At 43.3% G+C, this 24320-nt stretch overlaps 1 protein-coding gene and 1 long non-coding RNA gene across 2 annotated transcripts in view; one reads left to right on the top strand and one right to left on the bottom strand.

Annotated features, from left to right (window-relative positions):
- Window positions 1–12949, top strand: part of LOC139986966 (zinc finger protein ZIC 1) — a 36715-nt gene extending 23766 nt beyond the window's left edge. Inside the window, exons 2-3 of the mRNA XM_072002752.1 lie at window positions 8518–8687; window positions 11096–12949. Coding sequence (XP_071858853.1) covers window positions 8518–8687; window positions 11096–11419 — 494 coding nt within the window. The 3' untranslated portion in view covers window positions 11420–12949. The remainder of the gene's footprint in view (window positions 1–8517; window positions 8688–11095) is intronic.
- LOC139986979 (uncharacterized) overlaps window positions 1–24320 on the bottom strand; it is a 149383-nt gene that overhangs the window by 94586 nt on the left and 30477 nt on the right. The window lies entirely within an intron of this gene.

The raw sequence follows: 24320 nt of genomic DNA, 5'->3' as shown, positions 1-24320 counted from the left end.
GGATGAAACCGAAATCCGTGAGGATTTTCTGTTTTCACGAGGATAAACCCAGAGGAACCTCGTATACCGACCCTGCGGTAACTCTAGATGGGCAGTGGCATACCGTGGCCATGGCGCCCCTATCTTTTATGCCGGCAGTTTCTGAAAATCTCTCAGTTTGATCTGACTTCCAAGCCTAGAGGAGAGACGAGAGAGGACCACGAAGAAGGAAACAGCGGAGCAACGAAAGAAGAGAAGAGAGAGGAGAAGAGTGGAAAGGGAAGATTAGTTGCCAGCGACAGCAGCAACCGCCAGCAGCAACACGTGTGTTCTGCGGTCCGAGTTTACATAAACACGTATAAACGTCGTGTAAACCGGCGCGAGAGAAAGTCCGTCGAGTGGACGCGCGCGTGTACGTGCGAGCTCAGGGCGAGCGTGTGCGAGTGCAACAGTAGCATCCCGACTCAGATAACGGGCAAGGATATACGACTCTAAACTGCACCTACGTGCAGGACACCGGGCTACCGAATTTTCGAGAAATCAAGATCCCCTCGCGATTTTTTCAGAATGAGACACGCTCTGGTCCTGAGGAACTGGATCTGGTGAGAAACAGACTGCTTCTCCAGGGAAAAATTTTATCTTTGAAAATACTGTGGTTGTTGTGCTAGAAAATAGAAGTGCGTCGAATATGGATTATTCTCTTGTTATACTTGATTTTATCGGGAAACGATGAAGCTTTATACGCGGATGAATCATTCGATAACGAATTCGCATGAATTTGACACGGAAAAATAACATGTAAGCTTTGTCCTGTTTCTGTTATAAAAATATTGAATTTGTATCGAGCTCGATGTATCGAACTATGACAATGGAAACAAAATGGGAAGCTTCTCGTGCCCAGGAATTCCCGGATGCAACCGCGTGAACCTGCCTGGAAAAGGGCGAAGAATCAAGGATACTCCAGAGGTTTGGGGAACGTTTCCGCCGCTACGAGTTGGCAAACGAAGAAGAAAACTAGAGGGAAAAGTCGAGGGGGCAGGGAAAAGCACGAGACGAGTTCGGAAAAAAAAAGAACCGCAAATCCGTGGGTAAACGTAACTACCGGTTGATGCGCCGATCATTCCACCATGTTGCCTCTGAAAGGGCGAGCGCCATCGACAGATGTTTCACCACGAAGGTAATTCGAGTGTTTGTTCGTCCTCTCTTCTTCCTCTTCTCTTCCAAACGTCTCCCCGTGCCCGTTAGTACGAGCTACGTTTTTTGAAACACAGCTTTCGCCATGATACATCGGTGCAGGAATTCTCTATCGGATAGCACCGAAACACCAACTACAGATCTTGAGATAAGATAAAGGAATGACCGTTGAATGATGTCTTACCGAAGCCAGGTTATCCTTCTGGTCGATCGGTCTCCCGAAGGGATTGGAAAATCGCAACCGAATCTCCAGATTCCTTATCTTAGATAAAGAGATACGTTTGGTGTAAGGACAAGAAAGATAAAGTCATAAATTTGATGTATTTGGCTGTTTGAGAAGACCATGGTAAAATTTAAAAGAAATTTAATGATAATATATTCCCTATGGAATTATATAAGATTCCATTAAATACGCTCTCTGTTTCTTTCAGGACGTTTTACTATTATTTATGGATCACGTTTACGATCACTTTCCAAAGCAATTTTTCGTCTTTTCCAGTAACGAGCAATTCACAGGATACTAAAATATTCAGCTTCTTAGCATTAAAAGAGGTTCATAAAGATAAAGGTTGTAATATTTTATTGTTATCCTATACTGTGTGCTACAAGATTGAAATATTTATCCTGAAACATTTTTTCGCACGTCACTTTGTAATCTCGCGATTTACGCTTATAATTGCATAGATATAATTGCACATAAATATAATTGCATAGAACAGAGAAGTCTACACTGTGAACGAAGTTCATCGAACGCGTCGATAACGTCTTGAAAGGTGCACGAAACACGTTCGTTAAACGTCCACGAAGATATCGAAATGCCAGTAGAAGGTTACGACACGCGACGCGTTCTACGGACTGACAGTAGAAACGCGAAAGAAGACCAGGGAGAAGTTCAGGCGAACACGCACGAGTGCAACCGTGCACGAGGCCAGGGCATCGTGAAACGTAAACGGGAATCATGATGCAATGAATCGCGCGTACTAGACACTTCCATTTTCGGCCCCGCAATGATTATCCGATCACGATCTCGATTCTAATTCCAACCTGAGAGAGAAACGGCAGCTGGGTGTCCGAGAGTTTCGTGCGGCTTTCATTAAATCGCGACGTTCACGTTTCGATCCTGCTTTTATCCCGCCACGGAAAGCTCATCGATCATAACCGCGCGCGATCTCTTCCAGTCTCTTTTGCTTCTCTGTATCTGCGCGTCTCGATCTCCAGACTTTCGCCACGAGGACAGAAATCTCGTTGGAAGGCTGGCGGAGAAGTTTCAAGGAACGAAAATGAAGAGAGAAGAAAGAAGGAAAGAAGAAGAAGAGACGAGGGTACGGTGCAATCAATTTACAAAACGCGAGCCTCCATGGATTTTATCTAGATCCAATATCTCACGGGTCCTAATCCGTGGCAAGATCGATCCTCCGAAACCGATCCCATCGACTTTTCGTGGATCTTATGTGGTAGAAATAAGCGATCGAAATACAGCGGGATAATTTCTCGGTTTTCACTAATACCGAACGAATAACAAGAAAATTATCCACACGACAACCTTTTGATAATAGGGGATGAGCGAGAGAGAGAGAGAGTATGGAGGTGGAGTGTGGTGGAAAGACCTTGAAAAACGAGCGAGCAGGGCTTGGTTTTCTGCTACGCCTTGTAACAATGTCCTCTGACCTAGGACCGGTGTCCTCTTCCAACATAATGGTCGCGAAAAATCATCCATTATCCTTCGATGGTCAAAGGAAAAAAAGAAAGAAGACAGTTTGAAAGCTGTACAATGGTGTACGCCTATATATCACTCCGGAGATTTTCCGAAAACTGCAGTTCAATGAGTTTTTCCACTAAGAAGCGTACCAGGAAAAATGGAATTCTAGATTGCCTTTATACCAGGCTGCTTCTTCAAGGTGTGAACCATGTCGACGAAAGAACGACGGAATATTCGAGTCCTCACCGAGACGGAAGTGTATCTGCTGTAAATCTTCCGGTGCTATATTTTACTTCGACGAGAGATCTATGAGTTTCTTTTAAACGCAAATCTTATCTTCCACCTGCGCTTTTCAATGTTGTTCTTAAATTGTGAAAAAAGTTACTTAATCCGTTAACGAACAAAGTTCTTCGCTTAATATAGACAAAAATAGATTCATTTTAGTTTAATCGGTTATTTGAATCATCGATTTTTACGTGTATAATGTATCCTTTATAAATGAATTATCTTTTTATAATAACGAATTTAATCCTTTTTACTCTTCCTTCTTATCGTACTCAGCGAAAGAAAAATTTATACCTTAAGATTGATTTTTAATTTCATAATTGTAACAACATTTGATTTAAGGGGATGCGGATTAAAAAAAATTCTTCGAACAACCAAAGGATCGTTAACTTCCCTGAAGAGAGTTTTTACCATCTTCGGCGATCTTGGACCATCGTGTTCCTCCGATTACAAGTTAAGAATCTTCATCTTGAATAACAAGTTCTACAAACACAGTGGCGCGGATGGGATTCAGCTCGTTTCGAGTCAAGCTCCGATTGGCATCGGTATTTTTTCTGATCCAGTCATTTCTACGTCAAGCTGCTCTCTTTGGAGACTATCTGGATTCGGGACGTGGGTGCATCGTGAATCTCGAAATCCGCGTTGCATCGGCTCTCGTATACGAATTGAAAACGCACACGCGTGCACATTTCCTTTCTTTTTCGCTCACTCAGCTGTGTTCGATACTGGCCGTAGCCAAAACGATTATAATAACTATTTTATCCGGCGCGGATCTGGGCCATTGTGCCTCCCCATTCTGAAAGTCATAACACGGTGCCTACACTGCCCTTCGGGAACTGCTCTTCGGCTCTCCCTCTTGCCTTAGCCACGATACACTGTGTATAACCCACTGCACCATGAATCTCCACTTTATGTATACGCGTCTGCGTGTCCCCTGTGCAAGCTTACTCTTTCGCGTTACTCTTCCCTCTCGTGCAATGCACTTTCGTGAATGTACCCGTGTTCTTCGTCTCTTTGTACGAATGCCAATATGAGTCACATTATATAGAGTATTTTTCTCCGAACAGATCAAACTCTGATCGTTGTTAGAGCCTACAGATACTATCTAGGAAATATAAGGTTGAACAGATTAGAATTGACATATCAATGCGGAAAACTGATTCACGCCTCCCGTCTAAAGGAAAATGCATCGTAATCTGAGCATGGTTGGGTTGGCAACTAAGTGATTGCGGATTTTGTCAACAGGTGATTTTAGCACATTCTTTTGTTTTGTCAACGTGTTCAAAGCACTTAAGCTATATCGTTTTCTTATTGTTTGGACTTCCACCTTTAATTTAGTAAAAAAATTGTATCGATTAGTTATTTAATTTCGTTTTTATCCAAATGTAAAAATGGAAGAACAAGACACGCGTTTCAGACATATTTTATTGTATTATTTCTGAAAAGGCAAGAACGCATGCCAAGCACACAAGAAGATATATGCCGTATATGGGAATATTCATTCCCATATAAAATGATGAATTGATTTCTATATCAAATACCGTGTAACTAATTAGAAATTTCACGTCTTTGAATTGAATCGTATAACATATTTCGTACTGGAAAAAAGCAGAACGCATCAAGACCAAACGATTCAAATGAAATTCTCATCTTCCGATATCAACTAGCTAATTACTTAACAACTAAGATAATTACTTGTAATCGCTCTGGTATTGAGATTCAAGGAGCAACCCCTTTCACTGCAATCGTTACGATATTAATGTTTAGCCAGAATTCTCCAAGCTTATTGCAACTGTCTTGTTCGTTTCTCCCTTACGTTTGGATCTCAGTGTCTCGCGAAGAGAGGTAAAAAGGAGAGACACGTAGCCACGGGATCGGGCGTGTATCGAGGCCTCTTCCTATTGGACGAGGCACGCACACGCGTACAGAACCCCGCACACGACCAACGGGGGCAATATTTCACGGCATATTGTTGCCATCTGCACACGCAACCCTGTGCGCGCACGACAGAATGCACGACGTAGGAGAGACGCGAGCTTTTATTTATCTGCTATTTATTTGCCAACGCGCTCGCTACCGAAGCGGTCCCGGCGGGCTCACGACCCTGCCGGGGACAGATTTGAAAAGTTATTAATCGTCCCGTTTTTGGAAGGAGCGCGCCACAGAAACTCAGGGACACATTCTCCTTTTATACGTACGGGCCAGGGATAAACCGAGCGTCGTTGGCACCTCGGAACCCTCGTCCCTTTCACTCTGTCTTTCTCGATTGGCCTCCGAGAAGGGTTTCTCGAGTAGGTGCGAATCTGTGGGTGGAGATCCATTCGCGATGAATCGGGCGGAACGAAGCGACCTACTCTTGTCTCGTAAACCATCGAAATCGAAAATTGCCAATATCGGTCGTGCAAGCGATTGATGTAAAATTTATAACGGTTTTATGAAGCAAGTTCACAAATTTCTTTAATACTATGAATTAAACAAGTTCAAGTCTTGCAACTATGGAAAAAGTAACTGCGATAGTAGCTACGAAAGAGAGTGAAACGAAATTCATTGTATCTAGTTAAGAATAATTTCAATTTAGATTCAACGGAAACTGGAACGGAAAATGGAGTATAATATAGTTCGTGTAAGTCATTAGTTACTTAATATTAATATTTTTTACAATGTGGTATCGTTCGATTATAATTTTATTTAATCAGAACTGATAGTGTAACTTTTTAATTAATTTGAACGTCATTAGATTGATGTATTTTAGTATATACTGTGTTTTATAAAAGTAGAAAAAGTGATAAATTGGGAACAATTCCAGGTAAACAATAACTGGTAATAACAATAAAAAAATAAAAACGCGTTGCAAAAGTCAAAAAGGGAGATCTCGCCGTTCGATCACGCAGCGATGTACTTTACAGAGGAGAGATCTTCATATTTGATTGACTAAATGTTAAAACTATCAACAATTGAAATATAAAACTTCTAAAGACACAGAAATAGAAGGTTCTGAATAATGTGATGATACCAGGGTCAAAAAACTGCATTTTAAATATAATTGAGTAAAAAAAGTACGTAATACTAAAGTTATTCTACTTTCTTTTTCCTACAGAAATTTTCAAGCAGATAAACGAAATCTCGAACAGTAATCGTACATTTTCTGTAATGAAGTTTCTCGATACGGTTCGCAGCGTATCGAGCGTACACGTATATCGTCCGCAAATTGCAAACAACGTTGAAATCTCACCGATGGTGGCAAGTCGAGGGAGTTTGAGGCATGTGAAACGTCAGATAAGGCGGCGACACAGGGAGAACGCGCGCGCTCGCGCGTACCGCTATCTTTCCAGCTTCATAAATATTTAAGACGCCTTCTTATGACGCTGTTGCCATAAGTACCCGCACTCCACGTCCGAGCGATTTAAATATAATCTGTGTCGCGGCGATACGTCACTGTAACATGGCAATGTTATCGCGCTTTTCACACGTGAGATGAATAACGACATTCACCGGCACGTACGCGAAAACCCACCATGCTTCTTTGTACCTATTCGCGCCCAACGTCCAGACTTTCCTCGCGATATCACGTGGGAAAAATGAATTTCACGATTTGCCATCATGCAACCAGTCGGTGAATTATTCAAAAATATGAAATACGAACATACATTTGTTATTCTAATTACGTTTTGACGTTAACTCTCGTATGTTTCTAAGATCCAGACAGATTCCGGCGAAGATTTGAAAATTAACATGTATGATCGCGCTACTCGTTGGTTTTCATCGGAGAAAATTAATTCCAAGTAAATATATCAATTTCCCTCGCACAATTACAAAGGCGAACGCACGTTACGTAAAGTTTCATAATGAAGAAAACGAACGTTACATGTCGCAACAAAATCTCTATTATTCTTCTATTAACTCCGACTTTCTCAATTATAGTTTCCAATTAAAAAAGAAAAAAATTGGAATAATATTTTTAGACAGAAAATATTAAAAAAGAGAATCTACGTTTCTATAGTTGACGGGCTAAGATCTTGAATGCGTGCGACGTTCTCTTTTCTCCCTGCCTCCCTTAAGCGAAGAAGGGCAAAGTTGGCCACCATTTTCCCCATAAAAAATCCGCCAAGTTTGCGCTTCCTGTTCTCGCGTCTCCGCACTTCTCCGAGAGAGCGCCAGGAGGAAGTCCCGGAAAAAGGGAGTCTACGGCGTGTGGGGCCGCGGGTGGTGGCGGGGGTGTGAGCCGACGGTAAAATATATTCCAGTCAACTTCCGGTGGAAATAAATAAGAGTCACGCCACACGGTCTCGTTGCGCCCCGACGACGGCGGCTATTCGTGTGCAGGGGAGCTTATCTCTCGATATCATTGCGCCTCTCTTCGTCCCCGGGCTAAAAGGAGCCACCAGCGGAGAGAATGTTCCACCGGTGCTCATCAAGATATCCACGAAATCATGATGAAACGGTCCGCGATACGATGTAATCGCGTTCGAGCCGCCTATTGTAGCTTCTACGAGAAGCCCGCGAGCTTTTCCTCTTTGCCCCGGAGAAAATATTTTTCCTGTTGCCCGTTTCCGTGTTTCACCAGCCCCTTCCTACTTCGTTCAAGATCCTTCTTTCGCATCCTGATAATTGTAATTGCGAATAGTTAGGCTGTTCCGGTTAGAAATGTAACTGCGTTTCCCTGGAAACTTTCGACGATCGTGTATCCAGATACCGTTTGCATTTCCTTTTAAATTATAGCGGGACCTGGTTTATCCGAACAGAAAAACCGGGCAAAGCAATTTTGTACGATTTTCGGATAGTATAGACATTCGGTCTACGTATCCCTTGTACCACTTTTTATTAGTTCGGATAATAGAAATTATCTATAAGAATTTCAACTGTTTCCTTTTTGAACGAGAAAGTAACGAGAAAGTTTAGCTGAAGTTGCATACAATTAGATTTCGATAAGATGTAAAATAAGATGAGGCTTTTTATGCATTTATGGGAAGATAAGATAATTTTTTACCCAGATTTCCTCTTTTTTCTCGTTTATTATAATTATGTAGATAAAAATATCTGCACAAATATTCGTATAATCTACTTACAATTTTATAGAAATAAATATTGGTACTTGTATAACTGAAATTACTCTCGGTCGAAATTCAGATAATAGAGGCTCGACGTCGTATAAACAAGGATTTTTCGTATTCCCTTCACGTTATGTTTAAATAATTTGTACGATGTTGTACATGTTATTGATAGAGAAAGGATGTAGCAATTACATTTCTATTCCGAGCTGTTAGTTTCCTGTGATTCCGAAGCGGTTTTCAATTATCGTAGCCAGGCACGAGTGCACCCAGCACAATTACAAGTCATTAATTCCTGTCTTCTTTTTCCAGGCGAGAAACCGTTCAAGTGTGAATACTCAGGCTGCGAGAGGCGGTTTGCGAACAGCAGCGACCGTAAGAAGCACAGTCACGTCCACACGTCCGACAAGCCGTACAATTGTCGAGTTACCGGCTGCGACAAGTCCTACACACATCCTAGTTCGTTGCGCAAGCATATGAAGGTACGTTGTCTGTAATCGTTAAACATTCGACCTCCGTTCCACTTTAATATCAGTAAACTACGGATGTTTACGCATTTGAATGGTGGTAAAATTGAAGGTGCACACGATGCATATAATATACGAACACATATAAATATCCAAAGTAAATCATCTGCTATAACATTTAGAAAATGAAACAAACTTCTATTTAAGCTTCATTTCTTCAGTCGTATTTATAAAACTATGGAATTTTACCGTGCGTCATTCTCTCGTTCAATTCAGCCGAAATTCAGCGAATTGAGCGGAAGCTTCTGCTTTGAAATTGAGATAATTGTAAGGAAGCTCTCTCGAGCTAACTGGTTTTCCTTTTAAATATTTAATAATTGTTATACTTCGTAGCCTCTGTCGCCATTAATAGAAAAATATGAAAAAATCATTATATAATTCACTGATGTGAATAGAAACGTAAAGATAAATGGAAAAATTCCAAGCGAAGGAATTATTATTTGAAAGATTTGAATTTTCCCAGTCAAAATCATTAATACCGACGAAATATTAGATATCTGCTTCGAAGAATCACAATTTTATTCCAAACTACATCCGTTTCTTTACTACTTCTTGCATCGGAATTAAATTATGAATGCTCAACAGTGTTGATCGTCCATTTCACGCGATTCCGTATTTCCACGGTTCAGCCTCGAATTGTTTTTCTATATCATCTTGCACACGTATACGTAGGCGCGTATCAAAGTATATGAAGAATGGCCCTATCGTGTTTGCCATTTCGTTTCACGCTAGGAAACGCTAGTAGACACTTTGGAATGGGCAAAAAACGGTTGTGGGAAGAAAGGCTGCCGGGTATCCAGGCGCGCAAAGGTTCATGCACGAACGGCTACGGAATCTTAATAGGAAATTATCTGTGGCACACACAGAAAGATTGTAGACGGAAAGAGAAGCAAAACCGTCCAAAACGGCAACTCCCGAGATACGTGCGCGATAGGTTCGTCGGATAGGAGCGAGCACCTTTCGCTTCTCCACGCTTTTCGCCGGCCGTGATTCGCGGAAGGCAGTCGTCGAGATTTGCTCACTGAATTATGAACGAAGGACTAGAAAGAGACGGCAGAAAGAATCAGAGAGTCGGAAGACTTGATCCTCGTCTCCCTGATCCCGGTTTCTTCGGTTTAGCCAACGCGCACTCCTTTTGCTCGTGATAGTCCCTTGATCTCCGAAGCGATAACTTACTACGATCGAATACCACTATCTACGTTTTCTTCTGTGGTACACGCTCGATATTTCACGCTGTGCATTCTACTAACTCGTGGAAACGTAAATTAGGTCATTCGAAATCAATCAAGTATCATGCAACTGTAAGTCATTAGATCTAATATAGAAGTGCATGACGCGCGGAACTTTTGAAATTCCTGTACCTGTTATCAATCGAGTTTTGAGAAACAGCAGTAACGATATTAAGTATATGACAGTGTGTCTCGAACGAGATTTCTCGTCTCGGAAGGATTGATATGTAGTTCTACCGTCAAAAGGGTGAGAAATGAGCATATGCAAAAATTTGGAAAAGAACGTTCGAACTATCACGCAGTTTATCACAAAGACACGACAGAAAATCTTGTAGCGGCACATGAGCGTAAAAATTTCACATCTAGGAGAGACCCATATTATTGTGCCTTTGAATACTAACGATTGTTTTGGTTTTCAAGATCTAGAGGCAAATAGACTTTGGACACTTTGTTATTGCTGTTTTTTGTAATCTTCAGACAGAGTCACATAAAAGGTTAACGATTTTAAAGATTTTGTGATAACGTCCGTTAATATAAATATATAAACATGCTCCCTAAGAGACAGTATTATAATCCTTATTATTATCCTTTCTTTGATCGGCATAATAGCATTGAACGAGCGACGATTACAACCGGTTAGATTACACTAACTCTTATACTGATTTTAATACATCGGACTATTACGAATTCATCCACTTGTTTCTTTATCAAACAAACCTATACGTTTAATCCACCTCATACTTGATAAAGTCGCTCGCAATAGTTAATAATCGAGGAGTTGTACACGTATCTCTGGAAAGCCGGCATTTTTGTAGCTATTATGTATGAAATTGAAAAGGAAAAACCCAAGTAGCTCACAACAAATGACACCAATGCTACGTAATATCAATTTCAATGTGATAAATACCAGGAAAATAGAAACTCAAAGAATCTTCAACAAACACGATCGATGTTCCCCCGGGCTCGTTTTAACTTCAACTCCCAAACCACGCAGCCCATGCTATCTTTCTCACCCCTCTACCACCTTTTACACATCCATCGGTTGCTACCCCTGGGGAGGGCAACTAGTAGGCTCGCTACTAGCTAGAAATTTCCCGCGAGTATCTAAGAATAAGCTCCGCCTCCTGATTCCAGGTGCACGGCATGACCCTGGGCGAAGGCAAAATAGGAGGGGGCTATGAAAGCGAGGGTGAAGAGAGTACCAGCAGCGGGGGTAGCTTGTCCGTGACCGGACACACCGAGTCTCCTCAGCCGCCTCCGGTCGTCCCGACAACGACCACGGCCAATCCTTCGTCGTCTCATCCTTCGACCAGAGGTCCAGAGTTGACGGAGTGGTACGTCTGTCAGCCACCAACTGTGGGTCCTCAGCACAGCCCGTTGCCTGGTCCACCACCGCCCCATCACCTTGGCCCGCACCACTTCAACCCGTTGATGCATCACCAAGCGACTGCCTACTAATTCCTGCCGGGAACGAACCAGATGACCAGTTGCTCGGACAAGATCAACGCAACTTCGACGCGGAAACACGTTGTTCCATGCCTGACCGCGCAGAGTAATCAAAATCGAATTTGATCACACGTTCGATGAAGAGAAAATGGAGTTCTTGAAAACTATTATTCGAAGAAGAAATGGAGGACCACGAGGAAATGCTAAATAAGTTGCAACAGAACTTTATTCCTTTGAAATTACTAAATGTAAGTGGAGTTGGAATCAATAGCAGTATATCGATTTTCAGTACCTATGATTTTCATCGTTTACATAAACGAATCCGATGGATGAGAGTTCAATTAATCGGACTCGAATTATTGATTGTAAATTCCTTTTTCTTCTTTTAATAAATGGAATTCTACTCTATGTATTCGCGGATGATCGTTTTTCGTAACAGTATGACAAGGTTACTTGTTCTGCAGATTTGACAACGGGATTCTAAGATAGGTAATGCTACCTACACTCGTGACCAAAGTTAGAAAAACAGAAACTATCAATGTCATTTATATTTATTTATGAGTATGATTGTATCAACAAGGATATAAAAGAAGAGAAATAGTCGAAGACGATCGTATTAACTGATGCTAAACGCGATTACAAACGCAAACATAACTGTATATGTAATCGTCGAGAATTTGGGCTGCTATGTACCAAACAGAGAGTTACCTCTATCTAGATGGCGAGGTGCGATTGTAAATACGAATTAACCTTAAATCAAGTGCTACGATTACAACAAATAGTAAACGCGAAAAATAAAGAGAAATATGAAAAAAAGAAATTAAGAGAGAGAAAGCACGCTGCTATGTATTCTTGGATACGAAAAATCGTGTCCCGGCAATCACGGCGTTACAAATTAGACGAAGCAATTTCCAACGGCGCCGCGTCTCGTAATTCCAGCCACGTTCTCGTTCCGACTTATCAATCGCGAAACGAAAGAACGATTCGCTGGGTTCCGGTTTAATTGTTCCTCGAGCACGACCAATCGTACGCGCTTCTCGCGGGCTTAAGTCTAATTAAAACGTTGATAGTAAAGCGAAACGGAGTTTTAAAATCGAGCGAAGTGCTAGTTTTGTGGAACAGAGAAAATTGGGAAAAAGAAAGAAAGAAGGAAATCACGTCCAAGCAAACGTGCTATTGTTGTATATATTATTATTATGATCATTATTATCTAGTTTGCGTCGTCAAGCAGGAAATAAGAACAGAAACATTGCGAGTTTAATAGAAAATCGGGGGCTGATGGTTCCATATGTAAAATATTGTACTACTATAATTTCTATGTGTGATATCCTGTAAATATAGAGAGAGAAACGAGAGACCTACGGCACGAGACAAACGAATTCAAATAATTATTGTAATTTTCTTTCTTTCCTTTTTCGTTACGTATATGCTTAGGTTGTAGGATGAGAAAGCATCTCTTGTTCATCCACCCATACCTTGCATCGTATTATAATATTTGTTTTGCAAAGACCTGAAATATATTGATGATGCGATATATTAGAATATTGTCTGGTTTATTCGTCGGTACTGAATCATCTACACCTGTTCTTTCGAAACTTACGAAACGATCGAAAATAACACGAAATACTTCGCTCTTTATCGAGTCTTTAATATCAGAATATCAGTTTTACTTTTTTTTCTCTTTTGCTTTCGGTTTTTGTCATCGTTCCCGTAGAAAAAAGGAATTCATAAATATACTATTTTAACGTCGTATAATTGATTATTGAAAAGTTGCCCGAACGATGACAATGCTCCACGCGAAGATACCTCCCGGACCCCGAGGACGACCTTTTTCGTATCGCGGAGGCGGTGGATACTTTATACTTGTATTGTAACGAAATTTATGAACGATCGAGATAATAAAATGCGACGAGGAATCCGACTGGCGCGCAGTTTCGGGTGAATATCGGCCGACTAAGCATCTCCCTTGATCTCGGCCCTGAGATTACGTCGTATCAATAAATAATAACTTTAACGCGAGGAAATTAACGTTTCTTTTATTGCACGGACTATACCTGCCTTTACGAGAGAATTTTACTGCTCCAACCATGAAACCGGAACATCGGTTTCTTCTACATCGCGATACGACTAAGCATTTTCTCATTGAATCTAAAAATCTCTAACTTGTAAAATTCTAAATACCTTAAATACCAACCCATGCTTTCATCCTTAACATTAATATTCCTCTTTAATCTTCTGATCTTTAGCGTTCTGTTCCATATTTCTTTAAATTTCCTGCACAGTATCTTCAACTTCGCGAAAGCTACCGCATTTCGTCGAAAATCTCGAAACGGCAAAGAAGACGCACACCTAAGCTCGCGAAGGCTCCGAGATTTCTATGTAAGATTATAAAAACAGTTTCCTCGCGGGATTATAAATATCACGGGGAAGAACGGTGCAGGGAGGGACGTATAGGGACCTTATTAAACTGGCCCCCGATACTCGAACCCGTAAAGGCGCACGGCGTCTGTCCAAGCATTGAACGGGCAGTATAAAAAATCGAGCAAGGAGAGAACGACCAAAGGAGGATGTATATGCGTGTATAGCAAGCACGTGTGTTCGTACCGAAAAGGTTCGGCTGGCATGGCGCCACGATGTGTCTAGGCACCTACGCGAGACGTGGAAGGGACCAGGAGGAAAGGTGGAGAGAAGAGATAGGATCGGCAGAGGTGGACGCGCGAGAGAGGCCATTTTATTACTTGATAAGCAGATGAATTCGTCAGATAATTTCTGGCCCGGATGCAGATGATTTTATTAGCTGAAACGGCGCACCAACACGAAGGAATTCTTTCGGTCGGACGATTGAGATGACACACGGCCCCGGATGAGAGATCCTCACCAGATAGAGCCACGGGTACGTCTCTCCCCGAGTGTCTTTGCATCGCCTCCCGTGATCGATGGATTTTCCCTCGCTTTTTGTGAATGCTCCCCTTTCTACTTCGTCGTTTCTGTGTTCCTTGTTCTTCCTTTTTATTCCATCCATCGTCCGTATGCCTCGTATTTCGTTTCGAATTCGACCGGCTGTGGGTTTTTTTCATCACGAAAAAGCCAGGAGAATGAAAAAAAAGAAGAGAGACAGAGAGAGAGAAGATAGAGAGGATCGTTACAGCATCCAGGGCGAATCGAGCGGAGAAGAGCTAGATTCGCGAATATTTTTCGCAAGCGTGACTCGACGTCCGGGCTCGGGACCGTCCAATCAGTCAACCAGACCGCAATCAAACTCTCGTCGTTTCACAGAAATCATGGATGGACGAAAACAGCTGGACCCTCGTCAGAGAACACCGAATAAATATCGTTCCGACGAAATAGAAGACACGCAGAGAAATAGAGACGAGGAACGGGGCAACGAAGAGAGAGAAGGGGATTCCATGGTCCGGTGGCCAGACGCGAAAAAATAATTCCGTCGCCGGGAACGTCCTTTTGTCTTCGCCTCCGCTCTCGTTCCTTCTTTTTTTTTTTTTTTTTTCCTCCTCTTGTTCCTCCGCGTCGCTCATAAAGCCGAGATTCGTATTAAAGGGCACGACACATAATTAATGCCGGCCGGTCACGAAACATCGCAAGAGAGAGAAACGAACCAAGAAGGAAGGTGATGCGCCACGGTTGTCCTGACTTTATAAAGAAACGCGTGTACGAAAGCGGTACATGCGTCCATACAGTGCGTTGCACGCTTGCACGTAGCTATGTCGCGTGCCACGTAACCCCATCGCCATAATTGTACACGTGCGACATCCAACGCGCGAAACCGCCTCAATTAGGATAATTAGTTACGAGCTGTTGAGCCTCCAGTTTCCGCTACTATCTTATTAGTCTCCTTTTTTTTTCTCGAAGTTTCCTGGTGGTCGACGCTAATTCCTTCTTGTAGCAAATAATTTATAATAATTAAGAGAAATTCGCGGGGAAATTCTCTAGAACAAGTATGCACAGCGACACTATCATCAAGGACGCTATCGAGGACGCTCAATCTCGGTAGCGATGGATTAACACACGGATTTTCAAACAGAAATTTATGTAGCAAGTGACAAGACAAGTCTGAAGAATTTAGCTACAATTCTCGACGATAGACCGAACAGATTTACATCGCTTGTAATCGACCAAAGAGAGAGGTGAAAATTACGAGAAAAAGGATCGCGATCGTTAGCACCGGGTGGACAAGATCGTCGTAGACACTTCCGCAGAGGCGACGTAAAACGATGTAAGAGGATTAAAAGGCTTGGCCGATTGCCTTCCATTACCGGTCCTGTCCCGCCTGTAAATCCTCCGCAAAGCTATTGATAAATCATTGCGTCGCGCGACTCGCCTTAACGATCGAACGAGTGGCTTGAGTTACGAAAACGCTAACAAAGCGCCAGGATTTTGCCTCGTTTTAATGAAAACCGGCTTGAAAAGCGTAACAGGGATAAGGATAGAGGGTCTTAACGGGAAATCAGGTTGTGCCTACTAGATACGAAATATAGTGATGAGGTTAAGAGGGATTAACAAACGCCACGAGCGTTGCCCGAGGGAACGATTTCAATCGATTAACGAGAACCTTTTCGCTGGTACCGGTGGATCCATTAATTTAGCGGACACGCGGTGTTGCTCGTTGTCGTTTTTTAATATCGATCGATCGACTATTACCGGTTCCGCAGCGACTGTTAATCCTCCGCGAGCCGATTGATAAATCACAGGGAACATTGTAAGTTCGCGCGACTCGACCGCGCCGGACACCGAGCCCGGATTAAAAAGCGTTGCATTTTTCGCCCGGCCGGCGATAAATCCTGCTCCAGGGACCGCTGTTGAAGAATCGCGCGGCCGGCTCCCGCGAATAAATTACCCTATTGATAGTTTCATAAATAATACAATTGTGAAGATTCGAGCATCATCGTGATTTATCGGTATTGAATCGAATGAAACGAACACTCGCGTGCCTCCGACGATCCTGGATAGTCTTTGAGATGGAGAGATGAGACGAAAGATTCTGAAGAAATTGCAAACATTTTGAAATTCAAGGAATTGCAAACACGCGAAAGATCGTTAATACTTTTAGCCATTGGAAGTTTGAACGCGACGAGGAATCGAATCGTCAAGTTCTTGCACAGTTTGCGTGTCAAGATTTCGGAGAAGTTGTAACATCAACCATGAAATTCTGTCCATGATGAAGTACCGAATTAAATGCCTCAACACGGTTCTTACGCGGTTTGGTGTACAGCAAGATTTCAAAGAAGTTGCAACCATGTTGGTCATGAGAAGTTTGACCATGATGGAGCATCGAATTCTCGAGACAGTTCTCACCGAGCGTCGTGTTCCAACGAACCCCGTATAAATCTGCCCGAAGCACGAGTTATACGGGTTGCAGTTGTCTCGAACGCACTTTTGCTGTTTCTTTTGCTCTCTTCACTCGTTTCTTGCCACTCTCGAGTACACACTCGCTCCGTTATAGCCTTTCGTTGCTCGATTATATCCCAAAAGCTATCATAAAATAGTAATCCGCTTCTTCATCCTTCGTCTTATTTAGGTATATTAATTTCATCGGAAATTTTAATCGACACAGAAACTACTTAGAGTCAGTAGGTTGCTACTTTCTTACTTCCTGCTTCGAGACGTCAGGAACGCTTCACACCGCAAGAGGCCAAATAAATCAACGATCGCTCGCAGTTCTACTAACATCCGACTAATATTCCAGCATCGTGTACAACCCCCCGGATCGCCGTCATTCGCACGATTATTCAAGCAATTCTCAACGTTAACGAGTGCAAAGCCACTGCTCTGCAACCCAGCAAATTCCTCGCGAGCCCATCGATCGGCCAGAGCATCGATTACTCGTCCCTCCTCGACTTAGATCGATAAAGCATCCCAAGACGATCGGAACGACCGGTGTTAAAGGGTTAAAGGCTGCTCCCGCCAAGTAAAACTGTGTCGTGTGTTTCGAAGCCGGATCGGGTCGCTCCTCCATTCAATGAATAATACCTGCTGGTGTTCGAGGCCGTATGCTGCTCTCCGTTGCATCGCAGGAGACTGCGAGACGTTGGTGTGCGTGCGCCGGTATGATCTACGGGGGTTATTACAACGGCAGCAAGCCACGACGAGGCGAGTGCTTACTGAGAATAGCCGAGCCTCCACTACTCTTTGGCCCCTGCCACGATATAACATCTTCGCCCCACCGTTCTACCAGAAATCGTCCGAGTAAATACAAGTCGGTCGACCGGCGCGTTCGCGCTCGCCGCGTATTTCTTCGCGGATGCTCGAGTTCCGCTGGAAATTAGGCTAGCCTCGGAGGATCGACCGATCGCAATCGCCTTTGGGATGAAAGAAATTTACGACCTCCAGGATTTATGCCTCTAGAACTGCAACTCGCTGTGATGGAATTGTGGAACGCCGAACTAAAGAGATTTCAGGAATTAAAGTGATTTACGAAGGTGACAATGATAGTCGCACTACGTGGAAGATCTCAGTTGTACCTAGATACGTGCAATTCGTAGTAGATGTGTATCGTTTAGAAGCGAAAGCGTTTAAGGAATTAGTCTGTCAAATCGCCAGTTTTAATTCCATTCGTCTATTTAAGATTGAAATCTTTTATCAACGTGATATCGTTTGCTTCGTATTCGAATTAGTCCGGCGCAGAGTCAGGTTTAATTTCACACGGTCGGATAGAGCACGATGGAAGAGTGCGTGCAAACGAGAGTATGAGGACGAGAATGAAAGTTCGGGGCCAGGGTAGCGGAATGACCTGGCAGTGGGCTGGAATATTGCGATGGTCCTTACCAATAACCGGAATTGCACCGACCCGCTGTGAGTAGTTTTCGTTATTCGAGCGTGAAGTATTATCACGAAGGAGGATAAATGGAGGTAGGCCGCGTGGAAGAGGAATAAAAGAGGAGGGCCAGACGAACATTTACCCGTCTGCTCCGATCCGGCGAATGGGAGGAACAGAGCTAGAGGGAGAGAGAAACGAGAGTCGAATGAGAATGAGAGCCGGAAAGTGCAATTTGTAGTCGCTCTCATTTGTCACTGTATCTCCCTCCGCCTCTTTCACCCTTGCTCCCCCACCACTTTTCATCGTTCCTCCTTCTGCCTCCTCTCTCTGTATATACTATTTTTTCCCCTCTCCCTGATTCCCCTGGCCCAAGAGTAGCGAGAGTCCTCTTTCTACCTTCCACTTGTACGCATTCGCGTACACAGATACTCCCACTTTCTTTCTCCCCTTTTTTCTCTCTTTCTCTTCCTTTCACCCTGCCGGTTCGTGGTCGTTTTTGGCCGCTGCCACGTTTCTCGTATCGTTCCTCCTCGCCCTTACCCGCGCCACTACACACGGGAATCTTGCGAGATAATAAGCTGATAAGGGATTTATAAATCCACTCTATGCAAAATACACGCGCATCTGTCAGACCGGTGGAACGATCTCCGTGATTAGCTCGGCCGTGTACGCGTACCCGTACGTTGCGATCTTCTTTTCTCTTCTTCGTTTCTCAACGCAGACGCGTGTAATAAAGGGAAAGAGGCTTCTTCTTCTCGTTAGCATCCCTTAACATTCGCAGACCATCTTCCGTTCGAACGATTCAGGCAACATTGAAAAATGAAATTAACAATCGTAAACCCTCGTAGCTTTTATTATAAGACAGGATAACGCTTTGAGACGGTTAATGTCGAACGTTTACACGTTCACGACAACCGTAATGGCTTCATAAAAAAATAAAAAAGAAAGCGACGACTTCTCGGAACGGGTTCACGGTTTTCGAGAGATTCCCATTAAGGGGTTAGGGACTAGGTGGAACAGTCGAAAGCTATATTTCGGTATATTAACACGTAACACATCAAAAACACGTCACACGGGTACACCTGCGACTACATTATCCGCTGGACGCACACGCTTATACTTTATTTATGTAAAGGCTGTGTTCTCGACTCACGAGGATCCGATGGAAACCGAAACGCGCGTCTCATTCACGTGGCCCGGTTATAAACGTCCGCGTAAATTCGAGGCTGGTTAGAGATCGTAAAGTAGCTGGATACGCTCGATATGGCCGCTGGCTTGCCACAGAAAATCATAAAGTCCTCTACACTCGTGCAGAAGGGAAACAAGGCAAAGAGTTCGCAGCCCTATCACTTGAATTGTTGTGCGACTTTTCGTTTCATTCAGCTTTTGTCTCTATAGTTTGGAAATGCTTTTTCATCCTAGAACCCTTTTTCTCACTGAAATTTTATTTTCTCTTCCTAAGAGCGGAAACATTATGGCTAAAAGTAAAATCGCAACAATTGAGTCAGGAGCATGATTGAAACAATCGGAGGAGGACACAAGATTAATACTAGTAAAACCATTAAGAGTGCATTTTGAAAGGAAGATTTCTTTCTTCGATTATAAAGTAAATTAATTCAAAGTTTCGAAGGGTAGGATAATTGCAGCTAAGGTTGACGAAGGTTTTTCATCATTCAAACTGTGAAGGGTGAAGAAATCGCGAACGTGGCGGGCAAGAATCCGTAGGACGAAGGACGAAACGGTAGCGAGGCAGAAAATAGGCCAATCCCCGAACACCAACGGTTTTTGTCGTGACAAGAAAAGGAGCAACGAACCAACAGATATCTCGATTAGATTTACCGACGCAACTACGGGCCGAAGGTGGTCTCCGGCTGACGTAGCAATGCGTAGCTGCCACAACAGGCCGTCTGCTCTTATTATTATAAATTATTTATTTGCATTTCCAAATGATCCTTGAAGAATCACGGTATTATGCTAATGCGGAGATTAACATATAGGGAGGCCCAGCGCGATATTTCAACTCGCCTCACCATTTAGGCTGTGGGAGTCTAGCCAACGGTGTTTGATCTCCACACGACTCGAAAGAAAGGCGCGGGCCGGGGATATTTTATCATTTCTCCTCCGCTACAAAAAGATTCGTACGGCCTGGCTAGGGAATTCCTGTAGCTTCGACCAGCGAGAACAATGCTTTCCTCGCTGGGAATCCTTCGGCAGTCGATCGAACCGAGAGAAATATAGACACTTCGGCCTATCTCCTAATTAGAGTTGTATTTTCGTCGCAAAATTTCACTGACTATCTCCGAACGTCATATCGACAGTCGTTTTACGAGTATTTGTAAAAGACAGATGAAAATACGTCGTGACTATTATTACGCTATTATAGATACTATTATTACAGATATCAAGTTTTATAATAAAAGAAAAGTTGTAAAAGAAATGTTATGGCGAACAAACATGTACCAAATAACTGTACGATCTATACATAAAAAGTATTAACTGTTGCTATATTAATTTAATTAATTAATTATTAAATTATTAATTTTATTATTATTATATTATATTTTAATTATTTTATTATTATATTATGTAAATATAAATATATCTACATCGGGTTTGAAGAAAATCAACACTCGCAACTGTTCCATGGTAACACCAGAAGAGGGATCGTGAAAAATAGCAAGAAGAAAAATTCCATTCGACACCGTGAGCTAATAATAGCGGACGTGAACAAATTTGAAAGAGCAATCGAGTTTAGACACCGATTCGTTCGCGACCATACACGTCAAGGCGGCGAACATTGTAATCTTTGGCTAATATATTACGGCATGGCTGGCGGGCAGTAATTTTCGCGTAGCGGTCGCGTTCGGGGCCCGCGTGCCGTGTCCCGAAAGAGAAAGGGAGCGAGAAAGCGTGGGAGAGGGAGAAAGAGTTTCTTAAACGACTTAACCAAACGTAATTAACGTTGGCCTATCATTATGTGGTAGCGAGACCACACCCTCGTCACATTATATGTTTATAAATCAGGCCGGAACTGCTTGTAAAAAACACGACGACGAAAATCGAACGAGTCCAGGGGCGCCTGGCTTCTCCAACCACCAGAGGAGAAGAACCTGAGGAACAGACCGCCATCCACAGAACCCGGTGTGTCCGTGGCGAGCAGGTAGAGGAATTCTTATGCTAATGATTTTATGATCGTGGAAATGAATGCTCGTCATATTTTTTTAATCGCCTGGGTTTCCACGTAGCCGCGAGTCACGCAGCCAGCCAGAAACAACCTATACCTCTCTCTTTTTCTCTTGTTCTCTCGAGTCAAAACCTCGTTCCCTGTCTCCCACTGTCTACTTTATGCCCAACCGATTTTTATCCCCGTTGTTACAGTCTTAACCAGGCTGGTGCGTGCCCGCGCGTCTTATACACGCTGTCATAATCGTAAAGTAACTCCGGCGAAAAGACGACTTTCAACATTTTCGAAAAGCCTTTCGTGAAAACCGAGCGCCGCCATTATACTTTGTAATTGAATATCGGCCGCGTTTCGATGACATTAGTAATTAATGTGGCTCCATAGAAGCCTATACGTGCCACGAGGTACCTTGCTGTTGATGGTCCATAGGAGGCAACATCGCTTTGCTCGAGAAGAATTACTGCGCGTATCAATTACGCGAATTCAACGGGACGTGAAGTTTCGATCTTCATTAAATCGTAAAGGCGAAAGAATCAGCGTGAAGATGTCGAGATTCAAACAACTCGCAAGTATAAAAGAGTTCAGAGAAAACAGGCATGGGCGTCAAGTAGCGTGTAATTAATAGTAATCTAGATCGCGTATGCTGATCCCAGGCGCGACGAGCCAAGCCTGTGCAAGCATCATGATTCATTTTCATATCAATGCCATCTTGATTCTTTACCCTCTGTTTTTACTCTTTGACGTTACCCTCGTACTCTTAATAAAATATATACTCCAGTAGAAGTACATTGTTGCTCTACATTTTTCTCTTTTTTATTTCATCGTTCGAGGAAAACTTGCAAAGAAACAGTCGAAGAAGCGGCTTCGAGTGAGACGTCAGGCGAAACGCGATGCACCGAGACGCGCCATAGAACATGCATTATGAGGTAACAATTACATTGTGTTCGCGCGAACCGCGTATGTAAATGCACCGGGGCCGACGTGGACAGTGCATATAAAGGTGCTCGCGTAACCAGCGACTCTCACACTGGCTGCGTGCCGGGCAGGTGTACCAACAGCTGAGTCCAACCACCCACACACACAGCTAGACCAACTCCGACACCTTGATGAATACTACCATGTCCCTGTTTCGCGTTGCATTGCGCAAGGTGCACCGTCGCTGTTTTCCTTCGCTTAACGAGCACGGATAACGTAATTCTCTAAGGTCTATTGTGGTCTGGCCAAGGGAAAAGAGTTAGTCGAGATCGTTCGAATTGGTCGTTTTCTAATTTTCGTTATCGTGGAATAAAATATTAATGGCAAAGAATACTTTTTCTTTTCTTTCCTGAAAAATTTACTTTTCTTAATTACGTCGCTCTTGAGTGGATATTAAATCCAAACGGTCTACTCACGTTGCGTCCGTATTTGTTGCAAAGGCTTCGTTCAAAAGTAGAGATACTGATTCCGAAAATAGACAATGAAATTGCCGGGAAACGAGCGCTTCTGATAAGTACATCGGCCGTAAAGTGGCTGAAATACAACTTCCTCCCGGAAAGTAGCACTCCTTCAACGCTCATGGTCTTTTTTACGTATCACCGAGGCCTTGTATTACTCTTCCGGATTTCGTTCCTGCCGGATCGTTGCACTGACGTAACGGATATAGCCGCGATAAGAGCATGAAATCCTTGAGCAGGTGGCCGGGCTTCTCGACAGGTCAAGAACGTAAACGCCTTTAAGACGATTGTATTGCACATGCTCGTCCAACATTTTTACGCTGTTATATAGGTCAAAATTAGCATCCCTTGCCGTTAATTGCGCCCGAAACACCCGCCTTTCCTCCTTCGCTGGGTTACGCTAACACGTGTACGGCGCACCTTGGTTTGCCCGCAACGCCGAAAGGTGTTGGCGCAGGAAAATACGGGTCAAGGGTTTGAATCGTGTTCTTCAGGATTTCATTGACTTAACATATGTTATACAGCGATCGAAGAATAATTACAACGATGGATATCGTGGTCTGATTAAGGAGTTAATCGAAAGGGTGACTTGGACGACTTAAATCTGCGAAGAACGAAATAATGGCGGGCCAAACAGAACCAAGGAGAATGCCCGATTGGGCGGAACGGCGAAGCAAGGTGTATTTCGTAGGAACGAGGAAAAAACGAAGGAGACGAGGCTCGTCCCCAGGATGAAACAACAATCTAATCGCGAACGCCATTTTGTTTCTGCCTACCGGAGCAGTAGTTGATATATGATCCCATTGGCTACCAAGCTGTTTGGTTCCCAGCTCTGTACTGGACAGCAGGCTCGACCTCAACCTTATGGTGGTTGCTATATAGCCATAAGCTGGACGCTCTTCGGTTGCCCTGGCAATTAAAATTCTTTTCTTCCCGCCATGGTTGCTCCTGCGTCTCCTTCTTCTTCTGCTTCTCCTCCTCCTTCTTCTTCTCTTTGATTCTCTTTCTAGATGCTCGGTCTACCTTCACCTTCTCTTCGTTTCATACATCGTCTTTCTCCTGTCTTCTCTACCCCATGTTTTTCCTTTCTCTCAACATCCTGCACTTCTTCTTCTTCTTCTTTCTCATCATATCTCGGTACGCACGGAAGAAACGCGTAGCAATTAAAACTGCCCGCTCGGCCCGGACGTTTACACGATCCTTAACTGCTGGTAGCGCAAGGGTTAAGGGAACTGACGTGACCAGCTTAAGTAGCTGGTCAAGGGAAACGGGTAATTATACGAAATGTCGGTGTTTTCAAGCCGCGCCGGGCTCACTATCATCGAGCTGGAGGCGAAGCACCTCGACGATTGCGTGGCTTCGTTAACGATACGCGTCGCGATACCAAATGCCGGAAAAATATCAACGATAAATCGGATTAAGATAACGGCGTCATTACGTCGCATTAAAATCCCTTAATTTCCCGCGGCAGAAATTTAATCGTACTCTGCACAGTTCACTTTTCTTTGATTCACCGCCGATTTCTAG

Source organism: Bombus fervidus, chromosome 4 (assembly GCF_041682495.2).
Source record: "Bombus fervidus isolate BK054 chromosome 4, iyBomFerv1, whole genome shotgun sequence".
In the NCBI taxonomy this organism is placed as follows: domain Eukaryota; kingdom Metazoa; phylum Arthropoda; class Insecta; order Hymenoptera; family Apidae; genus Bombus; species Bombus fervidus.
The sequence above is the reverse complement of the archived record's forward strand: the minus strand, read 5'-3'. Positions and strand labels throughout refer to the sequence as shown.